This window comes from Lytechinus pictus, chromosome 3 (assembly GCF_037042905.1).
Source record: "Lytechinus pictus isolate F3 Inbred chromosome 3, Lp3.0, whole genome shotgun sequence".
Taxonomy (NCBI): Eukaryota; Metazoa; Echinodermata; class Echinoidea; order Temnopleuroida; family Toxopneustidae; genus Lytechinus; species Lytechinus pictus.
Genome location: NC_087247.1, coordinates 51,634,432 through 51,650,997, shown reverse-complemented (window position 1 = coordinate 51,650,997; position 16,566 = coordinate 51,634,432). Strand labels below are relative to the sequence as shown.

The following is a 16,566-nucleotide window of genomic DNA, read 5'->3' as shown; positions in this document are numbered from 1 at the left end:
ATTTGAAAGCGATGTTTCATAAATTTTTAGTACAAAATGTTAGGAAATATTATAAAGAACAAAATAGAAGATGATTACAAGTATTGAATTCATATTTTTAGTGAAATCCAAAGACAAAAAAGAAGGCTTCAAAAATATAAAGTGTCCGGACACCCGACCCCCCATCCTACTGTATGAGTGTACACGTATGGCAGTGAGTCCAAACTTCGCGCATGTCCATACTTCGCGGACGGTCATTATCTCAACTGAATTGAACGAGGCCGAGGCCGGCCGAGCTGCAGCTGGTGGACGAGATGCCAGCCAGTCCTGAGGCTGAGCACTAGAAAATGAATTGGTAATGTACCTTATCCACGACTTCTATTAATCCGACCTGAGATGGTTGATTATTCTTATCGAACTCTTGTCGAAGCTTCCAACTTACCTCCCGCGTTCTAAAGTAATAATTCTTGGTAAATATTTCATGTTTGAACTTGAAGTAGGTTTTTATTTATCGTATACTAGATCTACCTATAAAGATTAACGTAAGACTCCGCACGACGCAAACCATAGCCATTGCTTTACAGGCGCACGCAATTCGTATGCACACATGTCCAATTGGGTTTTCACGGTTCCGTGACTTAGTCATTTGAATTGCATGGGAGCCAAATACCTGACCCTGTTATAAATCGTCTACTATTAGTATTACTAAAGCAGGAACTGCAGGCTGCAGCCCAGGGGTGGTATTCTGAGATCCATTTTATCTCAGATAAAATGAAATATTTTATCTCCGTTAAAATCAGTGAGATAAAATACCCTTAAAATCTCTCCGAATTGGTATTCTGAGAACAATTTTATCTCTGTAAGACACACCTATTTTTCAATCAATATCCAATTCCAATCAGAAACGCGCTTAAGCGGCTTAGGTTTATAGCTCTCTCATATCACTCAACCAATGGAAATCCATTCCGCTAGGACTCTAGGAGGTGTTGCGAAGGAGTGAGATTGCGTCAATTTATTGACTTCAATACGCTTGCACTAGACGCTTGCGCGTCTTTACAGAGATTTCTTTTTAACAAAAATGGCAATACTCTCAATCTCATCTTTTTTTCGAAGTCTATATCGCATCTTTTAAAGCATCATTTCAAAGACGATATTAGTCAAGAAAAGTCTTATAAAATGATTCCTGATTGTACAGGAATAACTTTAAGGTGTTGTTCTCAATGAATATATCATTTTTCTTAATTTTCATGCCAACATTTGGAGTTAATTCACCTAGAAATATTGACGAAATCAACTACGCGGAGATAAATTAAAATAGCACATCTACCCTCTTTTAAGTTTATTTTATTTTTTCTTCAAAGTAACTTGGGCGTAAGCACATCATCCGCGTTGCAATGGCCAGATACGCGATGGGTATGTCTACGCAGCCACAGCTCTTTTGCATATCATCAAAGATACGCAAGATAAAATTTATACGCAAGATAAATTCTAAATTTTATCTGAGAGATAAAATATCATCTCAGAATACCAATTTCATTTTAAGAGATAAAATAAAATATTTTAAAGATAAAATGACCTCAGAATGCCGCCCCAGGAAAGCCTGAACGGCTGGAGTGGTATTTTGAGATCCATATTATCTCAGGTAAATTTAACTATTTTATATCCGTTAAAAAAAGGTGCAATAAACAGTAACCCAGAGAGCTCCCGCCTGCTGCGCGGGCGGGAGCCCAGAAGCTTACCGTGTATTTGACCATATTCACCGGACTAGGGTGATTTATGGTCTAAATATTTCTCCAAATGAATTGTGAAAACAGAAAGTATACAATTACCACGATTATATGGATGAAGGTCTAACGAGTGGCAGTTTCCTGACATCTGGGCACAGACTGGAACCTCAAAAAAACGAAAAGTTCTCTCCTTCTACCCCCGTTTCGATCGGCCATTTTTGTTAAAAATCGTAACAAAATGGCCGATCGAGACTGGGGTAGAGGAGAGAACTTTTCGTTTTTTTGAGGTTCCAGTCTGTGCCCAGATGTCAGGAAACTGCCACTCGTTAGACCTTCATCCATATAATCGTGGTAATTGTATACTTTCTGTTTTCACAATTCATTTGGAGAAATATTTAGACCATAAATCACCCTAGTCCGGTGAATATGGTCAAATACACGGTAAGCTTCTGGGCTCCTGCCCGCTGCGCGGGCGGGAGCTCTCTGGGTTAAATAAACAGGAGAGGCACTGGTCAGAAAATTGGGATCATCCTGGCCCAGTTTACAGGGACTGTCTCACTCAGTTTTCAAAGATTTCTCCACACTAGAAATCTATGAAAGTTCATTCACCGATCAAGTGCCGACATCAATTGAGTGCGCTAGTCAATGTTAACATATCAGGTTTCATAACAAGATTATTGGAAGACGGCAAGTTGTGAAAAACACAGGCCGTTCAGACTGTCCCCCGTCACCCGGGGGAAGGGGGAGAGAAATCTTATCTCTTTACGACCGACCGTCCATACATCCCCCGGTGTCCGGGAGATCGGCACTGGGGGATGAGTGGGCTCGGTCATCAGCATGGTTACATAAGGCGCGCCCGCACATGATACGCGTAAAATGCAATTATTGTAGATCATGATCGACCTGAGCGGAAGCAGTTCTCTTGACGTTGACACCACATTTGGCGCATGCGCACTTATGATTAAAACAGGTGCGCGATCTCGGATTACGAGCCAAGGTCGCTCTTCCTTCGAAAAACCCGGGGGATAGAACCGGGAGACAGGGGACAATCCTCCAGACTGTCGATTTTCCGGGGAATGTCCCGGGGTACAGTCTGAACAGGGTGATAGACAGTGAACTGGGGGGAATTGAGGTCGCTGAATCTATTTTTAGCACTCTCAATCCCCGTAATTGCCATCCATGTCCCGCAAGGGTAAGTGGAAAATAACTGTCCCTATAAACAAGGACAATCTCAGTTTCTCAAGACATGATTTGTCCTGATTTATGAGAATATCCTTATTTTCTGGGGCTATCCCGATTTTTGGACCAGCACCTCTACTGATAAAATACCCTTGAAATCTCTCTGAATTTACCTCAAGCGATGTTCGTGCAGGCTCCACTTCACTACTGCTACACTACGCTCCACCTAACCGAACCTCTAGACCAAAAACTCGCTCTGATACTCCGAGTGACAAAGGTGGGATTTTATGAGGGGAAAATATAAAATTCATGCAACATCACAATCTTTAAAAGCAATTAAAACTAATATTCTTACTGTACACAAAGTTTCATTCTTTTCCATGCTTCTATCAGTCTCAAAATTGGTGATTTAGAGCCAACATGGAGTTCCTCACACGTATAAATAATTCGCTGCCGATTTCGAAACATTGATAATAATTATTATTATAAAATAATTATAATGATTATAATTATGATAGTAATTATAATTGTAATAATTATTGAGACAATATTAATGAGACAATAATTATTATTATTATGATAATAATAATTATAATTATGATTATAATTATAATAATAATATTAATAATATTATTGAGACCACAATAACAATAATGAGATAATCATAATAGACAATTGAAATCAATCTGTCTTTATCTTTTTTGTCTAAAAATTCTGAGATTATTATTTTAATTCTCTTTCTTTGATTTCGAATTATATTCAAGCAAAAGAAATCCATATCAAGACTTACAAGTCATGTTTACCCTGTGCACAAACCTACCACAGGACAATTTCCCCCCAAATAGGGTTAGGTATAGATTTTTGGATAGGGGTACAGTGTAGTTGTTGGGGGGGGGGGGGGGGTTATTGTCCGGGGGAGGGGGAGGTAATTGTCCCGGGGGGGGGGGGGGGGTAATCATCCAGGGGTAGTCGAAATCATTGCAAAAAAGCTTTCAAAAGATTTAAATAAAGAGCTTGTACATTCCCCATAAGCTATGTATTATAAGTGTGACATGCCCAAACAAAGAGAATAATAAGATTACGCAATCGTCTTTTGTCCACAAAAAGCCCTGTTTTTTGTATCACAAATATGACAATAACTCGACTTCTAGAAGTCAGAATTTGAAAATTCAAACAGTTTTGTGAATCGTAGGTATTGAGCCTCATTGTGAGCATAAAAATCATGGTGGAACAGCCTTTCCTAATTTTCACCTGAAGTGCCTAGTATTACCGCCTAACGACAACGTCCATGCGCAGTGAGTCGCCATGTGCAATTTTTGTACTGATGCGCCACTCACCTGTCACTGCCTGACCAAAATGGTTCTAGAAATCTTTTGCAATGTTGAAAAGTGTCTTGTGGCATCTGATATTAATCCTCAGTAATTCCCTGAAATCAAGCCTTGAAATAAGCGGGCGCTGAGCGCAAATTCGCGCTCATAAAGCCATCAATTGCGCCCATAAAGCCCCAAAATCATCAAAATTTTGACGACCGGGCGCAAATATTTTCCAGGTAATTGCGCCCGCCGCAAGTGAGCAGTGAAGCCATATCATACATGTAATTTAAATATCTGTAAAGCCAAAATCAAGTAACTTTCAATTTACGATAAACACAGTTTAAAATTGCCAAGTGCGTCTTTTTTTCTGTACCATAAAAAGTGAGCTACATCCGTCTTTTTTTCTGTATTACATGTGCACGCGTGCTTCCGGTAGCAGTTTTTCCATACTCCACCATGTGCAATTTCTAATGCACACATTTCCAGTTGGGATATCACAATTCTGCGATATAAGTAATACGAGTTGCACAGGATATAAATCCCTGTTCACAGCACATACGATGTGCAAGTCTTTTATCCTCACAGTCGCCGACTTTGCTTGTCAAAACGGAGCCTTAATAATCCAAAATCACTTAGCTTATAGTTGTGAATTGTAGCTTTTTAATTTCTTTCCTGGAGAGGGGTAAATATCAGACAATAATAAATCATCAAACAAGGCTCCATCTAAAAAAAAAATAGGAGGACGCCGTGCACTTGAGTGTGGTGTTAGCTAGCCAGTTTGAGCTCATGTTCTCTGCCAGAGCTCTGGGTGAGAATTCTATCAGTAATGGCCTAAGTGATGGTGATTTTCCGTTTCAGATAAAAAAAACTTTATGATTTCTTCATTGTAATGAATATTTAAGTTATTAATGAATACATTTTCACCGAATTTAGACTCTCCCAGAATGAAAGGCATTTTCTGTGGAGATCTGCGTTTTCAAATAACTTGTGAAAAACTTAATATGGTACGTGAACCTACAATACATGTACATAGCCTGTGGCTATGTGCTGGAATTTGAATAGACTGAGTTATTTATTGATTTCATTTCTTTAACATAATTTATATGCAATCCAAGTGCACCTCACAGTCACAATCACCCACAAACACTCACCCACACCCGTGATTCTAACCATGAAAAAAAACCTTAAATTTTTTTTTTTTTTTTCTAAATTTATTATTATTTGATCTGAATTCTCTCTTTCTCCATCTCTCTCTCTTTTTTTTATTTTAATTTTTATTCATTTATTTAGATTTTGTTTTTGGGGGGGTTCATTGATCGTGGTTCATTAAAGATGAAAAATAATTAAGCCCATGTGTGTGTGGTTGTAAAGGGAATGTGGAGTGAGGGTGTCAAAACACACTTAAACATTTAAATCTGATTTCTTAAATGTTTGAATTTATAAGCCTAATACTTATAGCATATGCTATTCATGTACTAATTAAGAAATTGCAGGAGCTGCGCTTACTATAAACAAATTTGCGGTGTGGTTCACCGTTATATATATTTTTTTTAATTGCCCCTGGTTCCAGAAAATTGTCCCCCGGTTCCTGTAAAAAGCCTGTGAGCCGGGGGCAATTAAAAAAAAAATTGCCCCCGGCTCACAGGTGCTTATTTCAAGGCTTGCCTGAAATGCTGCCACGTTTGGTTAAAAGATCCAGCAAAAGAAAAAGGAGTTTAGCGCAGTCAAAGTCAGACTTGCACACTTGGTCTGTACGGTGCAAAGTTTAGCTGCCATTTTTCTGGGGCGACGATTTGAGACGCCCACACTATCAATGTTTCCAAAGCTGCTCGCTCAAGTTACCAATATTTGGTATCAAAATTATAAAAAATTGCTCACGGATCATTTCATTTTGAAAGTGGGGGTGACAATTGTTATCAAAATAAGAGGGGGTGGCGTCTCAACGTATATCTCAACCACGGAGAGGTTTCAACAACGCAGCTGAGTCAATGCACTTTTGTGTACGATCGGTGCATGTGTTTGCGCATGCGCGATATGTCTGTGTAGTAAATGTATTGGATTTTTTTAATCGGCAACTCAAAATTTACCCATCATTGTGTCGCCGTTCTGGAAGTGCGTAATTCATGACGTTCTTGCTTAAAAATGTAGCAATTTCAGGAGAAAAGTTTTTCATATACTTGAAAGGATTTGTTGATACTTTCATCTCATACAAAGATTTGGGTAAGAATTTTTTTTTGTTGTTGCAAAATTGAAGGTTGAAGACCGCCAATGGCGACTCACTGTGCATGGACGTTAGATCTACTGTATAGTGTATGGGGTGTCCATAATTTGCGCTAATTATCATGAACTTGAGTGTCTTGATGAAGTTGATTTTCAATCAAATTTCTCACAGTTCACACAAAATTAATCAAAATCATAAATACCAGATGGAAGGCTAGGCAAGATCCCAAAGTCAAATTCGCTTGAAGGAATTATAAAGTAGGTCAAGGGTTTCGCTGGTATCGCGATCTCAAAATTCCATGGCGATCGATTAGTGCATGCTCGGCTGAAAAAGTGTCAAAACAAAGTGTGACCTTAATTTGCGCACGATCGTTTTGCAACGCTTTAGAAACAAAATCAAGCAGACAAAGGTAAGATAATACTATCAGATGGAGTTAAAATGCCATAAATTTGGTTGGTATCACATTTTACTTAACTAGTCTACTTATTTGGAGACCTCTGCTTGCAAACTGGTGATTTCTTGATGCTTGTCGAGTAGATCAGATTTTCTAGGAGAGTGGACGCAAACGGTAACAAAATTTGCTAATGTTTAGCCAATATTTGCACAAATTGAGACCTTACCTTCAAGAAATTTACTAACCTAGGTAATTTTTGTTAAATTTGCTCTCATTTCTTTATTTCTGCAATTGTTCTTACTACACTTGGTAGAAGTGATCCTTGGGTATTACCACAAGTGTGTTGATGATGCGGTCAAAGGTCATCAAGGGGTCAAAAGGTCAAGTTTGCATTCTAATTATTCTCATTTCTTTATTTGTGTGTGACCATTGGGTAATACCTAGCCTAGAGGACTCTGTGATGATATTTTTTAATGATTTTGATATTGTCATTCCATCACGGAGCCTAGAAAAGGCAGCATATGGGACTGTGGAGAAGATAATACACAAGAAGGGAATTCCCTTCATATTTAACATTAGAACTAGCCCTATTATAGACTAAAATGTTATTAAATTGCATACCTTTATACACCTATTGCGTATAAAGGTATGATAGTTTCCCAAAAAAAATAAGAAAAATTAGCTCTAGGCTTCTTACCAGACCGATGTCATGTATCCATATTGTAAACACTGCAATACAATAGGCTTGACCCTTGAACCCGCTTCGATATGACGTACACGTACGTAGCTTTGATGAGCTGTATTACGAAGTGCCGTTTTGAAGAAAAATTCTTAGATTTAAAATGTTTTTTATTACATAATGAAAATTTAAATATTGATTGATAATTATTATCATCAATCAATATTTAAATTTTTATTATGTAATGAATATTCATGATGACTTGCATATAACTGTTTTCACAAAATGCTGCTAAACTTTAAAATTCAGTAACGTTGCTAAATATTTATCAGATTTTGATGAAATTTTAAGCATTTTGCTCTGAATTTTCCCCTCATTTATTTAGGGAGTATCCTTTAAATAATCAACACTACCACAAAGTTAAGATAAGGAAAATTCATTTTATGAGTAATTTGAATAGGTCCAGGCCAATTAGATTGAGGTCAATAAGGAGTTGATTAAAGGCCAGCTGAAAGAATGATTATGATTTTTGGTCTAGTGCATCCCATCAAGTGCCCCATCTGTTCCTATAAAACTTGAGTGTGATGAAGCATAAAGTGTGTGTGTTTTGCTTAGAGATATAGACATGTAGGAATGAAATAGAATATATACTTGAATATGATATTGAGTGAAATAAGCTCAAGCGTATATTTGCTTGATATAAATTCCTGAGAGTGTCTTGTGGTTAGCAAGTTTAAATATTCTGGGGAAAATTTGTTGTCCATTGTACATTGTATGACCCTGAGTATGCTTCACTTGTTAGCTAGTTACAGTGATTATTCAATTCAATTCATTTGGCAAAATAACACAATCAAGAAGTTACAAAGTAAAAACAAAACAGATACGTATAAATTAGCCAGGACCTAAAGAAACCTGTTCTTATTTTGAGGCCCTAAAGATACAATTATGAAATACAATTAAATATTAAAAAAAAATAATGTTAAATTAACTTTCTTTTTAAAAAGTATTACCATTAGCTAAAGGCCTGGGCCCGTATTCCATAAACGAGATAAGCATGCTTACGTTAAAGAATGTAAGCATTTTGTCTTATTTTCTGTCTAAGCCAAAATTCTTAGCCAAAACACGTATTCCATAAAGAATTGGCTAAGAATTTTGTCTTAGAATATGGCTAAGAGTTTTTGCGCGACTAAGACAGATATAGGATGAATGGCTAAGCAGCTTTTCTTAAAACTGCAGAGTCTGTATTCTATAAATACAACATGGCTAAGAATTTTGCCCTAACTTTAAGACAGTTGTGAGTTGTCTTAAATGTTTAAGTTTCAAGGCAATTTCCGCCCATACCTTTTCTTTATCCTGAAACGTGATACATGGATTAAGCGTGGTTCTCAAGATCTCTTCCCTTTCTCTTATTTCTGCTATTAGCGTAATTTTCTCTCGTTCAGTGAAATTGGCCTTCTTTTTTTCTCAGCCTCCATCTTGATATTTGCTATGATGCGATTTTTGCTTTAACACATAAAGCGCATTTTACCGCAGAGCAGCTGTTACGTTCGTGACAAAAGTTGCTTGACGTTGCATAGAATTTGAGACTTTGGCTTAGCCATATCGTGTGACTTGAGACAAATGTCTTAAAGTTAATAGAATATCGTTAGGGAAGATTTCTTAGACAAGCAAAGTGCTAAGACAAATTGCTCAACATTAAGCAAAAAGCTTATCTCGTTTATGGAATACGGGCCCAGCACATTAAACCTACAAAACAGAACATACACTCATACACCCACAAGCACACATTGCAATATAAGAATAAGTGATGAGGAAAGTGTGAATGAAAGAGAGAGAGAGAGAGAGAGAGGAAAAATAAGAGTAGAGAAGGCGGGTAAGTTGTGACACTTTTTGCATTTTGCATGTTAGAATTGATATGACTAATAATATTGTAGAAATAAGTACCTTGCCTTTAAATTTGATTCTTGTGAAATATTTTTCACCTGTATATAACTTTCTACCCCCACACTGAAAGTCATTGTGACCTTTGAAAAAAATGATGTCAAAAATGGCTCAACTTTCCCCATCTGTGGGGTAAGTTATGCCACCTTCTGGGGTAAGATGAGCCACAAAAACTATGTACAAAATGTATGCGGGAAGAATGAACATGTCAATTTTCTATTTAAAGTCTTTTCACTTGCTAATTCTCTATAAATACTAACATCCTCTAAAAGTAATAGAACTGTCATGTGAATTTGCTCATTTCTGCCTGCATATCAATGGCTTTTTAAGGTTTTTTTGTTTTTTTATTATACATTACCATAAGAATTACCTTGGCTCAACTTGCCCCATGTTGGCTGGCTCTAATCACCCCAGTCCGAACTTCATGCGATATTTTCACATCTACACATTTTTTATGCATCCATCATGTAAAAGACTATGACAAGAATGAGAATACATACCTGGACTAACAATATTGTTCTTATTTCTTTATCATATTTAAAGACATGTGTGGGTAAAAGCACTGATCTATTTCACACCCTTTTTTACTTTTTTGGCTGAAATTTGTATTTTTCCCTCTAAAAAAGTTCTTTTTCTTTCAAATTTCAAAACAATGTGGTGGGGTTAAGGGTTATGTAATGGATCATCAATACATAACACCACCATAATATCTGACTCATTCATTATTGGCCTGGGGGTAATGGCTCAACTTACCCCTATGCTCAACTTACCCCGCCTTCCCCTATATAATGAATGAATTGATTAACAATACACTAGTGGCAAACTGGTAACTGGTTGATTGGCACTGGGCAATACAGTAAAATTAGTGTAAATATTGTAATGCCAATCAGTAAAAAAAAACAAAAAAGCCTGTAAACACTGTCTTGAGGGTTACTTAGGATAGACCATGTGCATTGTAGAGGGATGTTTTTTAAGCTTGTCCTAGACGAGCTTTATTCCAGTATACAGTTCCTTAAAGGAGAATGAAACCCTTGAAACCAGCTGAATCCATATCAAAGAGAAAAATCAAAGAAACATATTGTTGAAAGTTTGAGGAAGATTGAATGAATAATAAGAAAGTTATGAGCATTTAAATATTGAGATCACTAATGCCATGTAGATCCTCCCATTGGCAATGCGACCAAGATCTGTGATGTCACACACGTACAACTCCCTCACTACTTTAGTACTTATTTCACTTATATTCTCACTTTTATAGAGTCTATCACAAGGTGAGGTGTTCTCTTTATGAGAGGACAAGTACAGAGGTTTCACAACATTATATCATTGATGAATCGTTTGTCATATGATTAGAATGAGCAAAAAGAGATGTTTTGGGGTATATTTTCAGTGTCCAAAAGGGGAGAGTTGTTCATCTGTGACATCATAGATCTTGGTCGCATTGCCAGTTGGAGGATCTCCATAGCATTAGTGATCTCGACATTCAAATGCTCATATCTCTTCTATTGCTAGTCCTATTTTACTCAAACTTTTGTTGATCTTATTCTTAGATTTTTTCTGCTTTCACAAAAGCTAACTTGCTCCAAGAGTTTCATTCTCCTTTAAGATGTAGTTTTAAGGTAAGGTCCAGTCTTGTCTCATTTATCCTGTGTATGAACTTACAACATATTTTTAAGTAAGTAATCTGAAATAGTGAAAACATGGTAGTTTTTAGAATGTCAGATCATACATGTATGTGATTTGATGCCTACTTATGAGAACAAATAATCTTGCAGGTCCCAGATATATACGTTTGTGTGTCCTGTGTTGGAGAGGGTCAAGTGCTCTCAAAGTTGATTGAAATTGCTGGCATTAAGCTCATTTCAAGACTGAGTTTGAACTTTCAATCCGATAGGCCTTTCATGTGTGATTCAGATTGGAAGGTAAGGCTTTGCTCTGAAATGAGCTCCATACATGTACTTGAAGTGTAAGAATGTGTACTTTTTACTATATAAATTTACTTCTTGAGCTTTTTCATTCAAATTACATTGATGAGTCAAATGAAATTGTTGCCACAATGCAGTGAATGAATTTTTGATGAATTTTTTACTTTTGGCAACACCATATTTTTTCAATACAAACATCTTATTTTTTTGCTCTTTTCTTTTCCTTTTGATATGTACAGGTCTACATGAGATTAATTGTTCAAGGTGATCATGCATATGGCCCGGAAGAGATTATCACTCTAAACTACCTCCTACCTAGGACAGAGGGGGTAGTACAATGCCATAACAACTAGACGCTCCATTGGCTCATATTAGCTACATTGGTTACGTTGTGAGATAGAGCATGACCGGTCATTTGTTTTCCAAAATGGGACGGAAATATCAGGGTGGTTTTTTTTCCGTACTCGTTCCTCTAGCACTGATGAGTTTGATAGTCTTCAATGCACATGAATTCAAAAGAGCAGGAAGAAATATTTACCTGTATATTCATCCTCGCAGTAGATCAGCAGTGAACTCAAATACTGTGTATGGAGGTAATTATCAACCACCTGTGCATGTGAAGAGGCTTCTAGCAAAGGAAGAGATTACAGTCTCTTCAAATTATACCCCACAGGACATGAACACGGCCATAAATGGGGTCACTTACCACGAGAACCGTGTGCTTTATAAGTTTTATAAAGCTACACAAGAACCTTCATATGACTGTGTAATCAGAATCCTCAAGTATCGCAGACCAAAAGCTGAAGAAGTGTACATGAATAATAAAAAATGGATGAGGACCAAATGTGAAGGTATGCCTTGCAGTGTAGAAACAAGATATAGTCTGAATTTAGAGGATTTCTTGTATGCAGACATTGTTGTTATAATGCCTGGGCCATTTGCCAAATTTGAGTGGAGGTCTCTTCTAAAAGCAAGGCCCCCAGGCCAATTATGGGCACTATATTCCAGAGAAAGTCCTGTGCATGAGCCTCAGTTCACTCCCCCGTCCGCACTGTTCACAGGTAACCCGTACAACCTCAGTATGACATATAGATCAGGGTCTGACATTGATTTGTCTTATGGACATTTTGTGAGGAATATTCCAAGCAATGTGAAAGGAGGAACAAAATCCAGGCTAATGATGTGGATGGCTTCAAGATGCGAACCGTTAGGATGGGAGAGAACCAAGTTTGTCCATGCTCTGCAGAAGCATCTTCAAGTAGATATTTATGGAAAGTGTGGCACATTTGAGTGTCCAAAGGACGACTGGGACAGCTGCTTGGCAGTGATGCAGAAATACAAGTTCTACCTGTCTTTTGAGAACAGTGAATGTGCGGAGTACATCACTGAGAAGTTCTGGAGCAATGCTTTTGCTACAGGCATGGTTCCCATTGTATATGGTGCAAGGAAGGAGGACTATGTAAGAACAGCACCACCTAATTCCTTCATTCATCTCAATGACTTTGCTACAATGGAAGAGTTTGTGGGATACATTAATTTATTAGATCGGAATGAAACACTGTATAATAAGTATTTTGAATGGAGGAAGTTAGGGAGAACTTATATGGGAACAGGGTTCAGAACTGCACTGGGTCCTCCAAACCTCTGTAACTTGACCAAAAAGCTAGTGGAGATTACTTTGTATCCAGAAAATTCATGGAGAGGGAGAGTTCCTGATTTTGCAAAGTGGTGGAATCCTACATGTAAGCACCAGACTGAATTATTGGGTGTGAGTATATAGATTGGGATAAAGGTGCAGAGTTTACAGACAGTATTATGAGAAGTCAATGAAATGGGAGTTAACCCTATCTATCTCGGCTATCTATTCGCGCAACATTTTCGCTGCGCGAAATTTTTTTACTGCGCCACTCACTGACTTTTTACCTTCAAGTCTTGCGCATCCATTGAGACCAAATTTGCGACGACCGGGTACATGAAATTATGCAACATTTTGTAAGTGCATATCAGACCCAAAATTACTCAAACATGATTTTATGTACAAATTTGATGCAATTTGTGTTTTCAACCAAAAATAAAAAATGTATGATTATTTTTAGTTTTGTTTGTCTAAATGGATTTATTTTATGCTGTTTATGATTATAAAAGAGTCCCCAACAAAGTTCATCGAAAAAACAATGAAAAACAAAAGGTCAAAAAAAAAACAACAAACAAATACATAAGAAATTGCAAAAAACAATATAATACATAAGAAATTGATCTGATTTTTTTACGTTAATTTGCTAAGAACACCGAAAAGAGTTTCTAAGCCAAAAGTTAGATCATTTGGAGCTTTAGTATGATTTTGCATTATTTATGCATAATTTAGCATAATCAATTATTAGCGATTTGCATGAAATAAATTAATACAGAATTTTGTAGATTATGTCCCAGGCAACCTGCGTGCCAATTTTTGTTGCGATCGACGGCCGAGATCTCAAGCCCCCCCCCCCCCCGCCATATGAGCTCCCAAAATACCAAGGCCTACATGTAGGTAGGGTTAACACGAAACTGGTGCACTGTTCATGCTTCAATAGTGAGTATAGGGGAGACCGGGGTTAGTTGGAACATTTTTGACGAAAATGGCTGTAAAATCCAAAAAGATTTTATTTGAGATACAATCAATATATCAGCTTGAAGCATATATCTAAGGGCTTCAAATGTACCCCATAAAATTTTTAACTCTATCATGGTTACTGAAAAAAATCCACCTTGAACAAGACCATCGCAAACGTTCCAACTTACCCCAAGTTGGAACATGGTATGGGGTTAGTTGGAACACTGCATGGTCAATTAAGAATTATACTAAAATTACTTAAAACTGTAATATTACATGGTTTTAGCCTATTTGCTTTATTTTTTCAAGTTCAAAATATTTAAAGTGTGGAATTGTTGAACTTTATGTTTTCTATTATACAGCCATCACGCAAGCAGACTGTGTAATAGAATTCTGCATATTTGGGTGCGTTTGATTTTACATGCAATTAAGTGTTCTATCAGCAATTTCATGTACTTCTGCATCAAATTTACATGACAAAAATTAATTGTTAATATTTTTTTCATTAATTAATTATGCAAATAAGCATATGAAATTTTCCCTAAATTTGTTTTTTTTTGTATGTTTTTGCCTTTAACCCTATTTATTAAGCTAGTAGAATGCTAATTTTTGGTGAGAATATCAATTTTCACATTTATAACAAATATCCACCAAAAATTGCAAAAAAATATTATTTCTTATGTATTTTTTGTTGTTGTGTATTTCTTTGTTTTTTCGAACCTTTGTTTTTTCCGATGAACTTTGTTGGGACTCTTTTGCAATCATAAATAGCATAAAATACATCTATTTGAACCAACAAAAGTAAAAAATAATCATACATTTATGACTTTTGGTTGAAAAACACAATTTGCATTGACCTTGTACATGGAATCACGTTTTTGAGCAATTTTGGGTCCGACATGCACATACAAAATGTTGCGTAATTTCGAAAACGCGCACACAGGCATCACAAAATTTGGTCTCAAATGATGCGCAAGACTTGAAAGTAAAAAGTCAGCGAGCAGTGTAGTCAAAAAATTTTGTGCAACGGCCTAGTGACGAAATTTCTCGAGGGGGGGCTCAAATTGACCCCCCCCCCCAAGTTTGATAAGGGTTAATATTGCATTAGGGGCCTACAATAGGCCTTAAATGCACACTCAGACCTAACTGATAAACAAAACAAGCATGGTATACAACACATGTTCAGAAGAGTGTGAAATACTGTATATATTTTTTTTCTCATATCCAATGTTTTCATTCATAATTATGTTTGGGGTAAGTTGGAAAATGTTCCAACTAGCCCCTTTAATTTTGTTCCAACTAACCCCGGAGGCCCATTTGACGTTTATAAGCTTACAGCACAAAAAAGGGACTTCACCATGGCATATTAATAACCTCATTTTGTAGCTTGGCACAAGTGTCTATTATACCCCAAACTGGCCAACTTGATCTATAAACTTCTCTGAGATAATAAAACATTTTTGAAAGAGAAAAAAATTACTCAGAAGGTCAACAACAAAAAATTCCTTTCTAACTTCACCAGGCTTGTTGCACATGTGTTGTCTGTAATATGGTGGATGGCTGTTGATTATGACAATAACTTGAGGGCAGTATTGCAGAAATTTATTTAAAGACGTTAAAGAAAATTACAATGTTTCAACTTACCCCGCGTTCCAACTAACCCCGGTCTCCCCTATAGATTGGGATGAAGGTGCAGAGTTTACAGACAGTATTAGAAGTCAATGAAATGGGAGTTAAGATGAACCGGGTGCACTGTTCATACTTCAAAACCATTATAAAAAAGGTTGTCAATTTCTTTGATGGGTATGATTGAGTTTGAATGAGAGGTAAATTGATGCAACTCGGTAATACATGAATTATATTTATAAGTCTAAGAATTTATAAATGCCCATGCCTACAAGTAATATTGTGCCAAATGCTCATAGTAGGAAATGAAAAGAATTAACGATTTATTGGGTACTTTCACACAAAAAATAGATACAAATGCAACTCTGAACTGTACTCTGTATAGAATGTTTGTAAGCTGCCATTGTATGAATACAAACCAAAATTTGCAAATGTCTGCCAGTGAACATCTCATCAATAGAAAAATCTAGTGTAGATTCTGTGACTGCAATATCATTGTGTGTGGAAATCATAATCAAGGATTATGAATTGTTTAAAGGGTACCTCATGCTGAAAATATTTAAATTTGAAATTTTGAATAGAGTAAAATTTTACAAGCAGAATTATGAAGATTTTATTAACATAAGAATAGAAATGATAGATTCAATTTTAAACATATCTATCAAATTTTGATAGAAATTGTTTGCTTTTTGTCGTAAATGATTGAGCTGATGTCACACCCCTAATATCCCCTTTTCTATCATTCAAGGTCAAGTCCACCCCAGAAAAATGTTGATTTGAATAAAAAGAGAAAAATCAAACTAAGAAAATAAGAAAGTTATGACACTTTAAAGTTTTGCTTATTTTTCCCAAAACAGTGATATGCACAACTCAAATGAGACATTCGATGATGTCCCTCACTATTTCTTTTGTTTTTTATTGTTTGAATTATACAATATTTTATTTTTTATAGATTAGAGAACAAGGACCAACTTGACTGAATCATATAA

General features: G+C 36.5%; 1 protein-coding gene across 1 annotated transcript; it reads left to right on the top strand.

Moving 5' to 3' along the window:
• Nucleotides 1-10,909: 10,909 nt before the first annotated feature.
• Nucleotides 10,910-16,350, top strand: LOC129257053 (4-galactosyl-N-acetylglucosaminide 3-alpha-L-fucosyltransferase FUT6-like). The gene has a single exon (XM_054895282.2). The coding sequence runs from the start codon at nt 11,762-11,764 to the stop codon at nt 13,136-13,138; it is 1,377 nt and encodes a 458-aa protein (XP_054751257.2). The 5' UTR covers nt 10,910-11,761; the 3' UTR covers nt 13,139-16,350.
• The last annotated feature ends 216 nt before the right edge of the window (nt 16,351-16,566 follow it).

Coding starts and splice junctions, on each gene's coding strand:
- LOC129257053 (XM_054895282.2), top strand. CDS start 11,762: ATGACCGGTCATTTGTTTTCCAAAATGGGACGGAAATATCAGGGTGGT.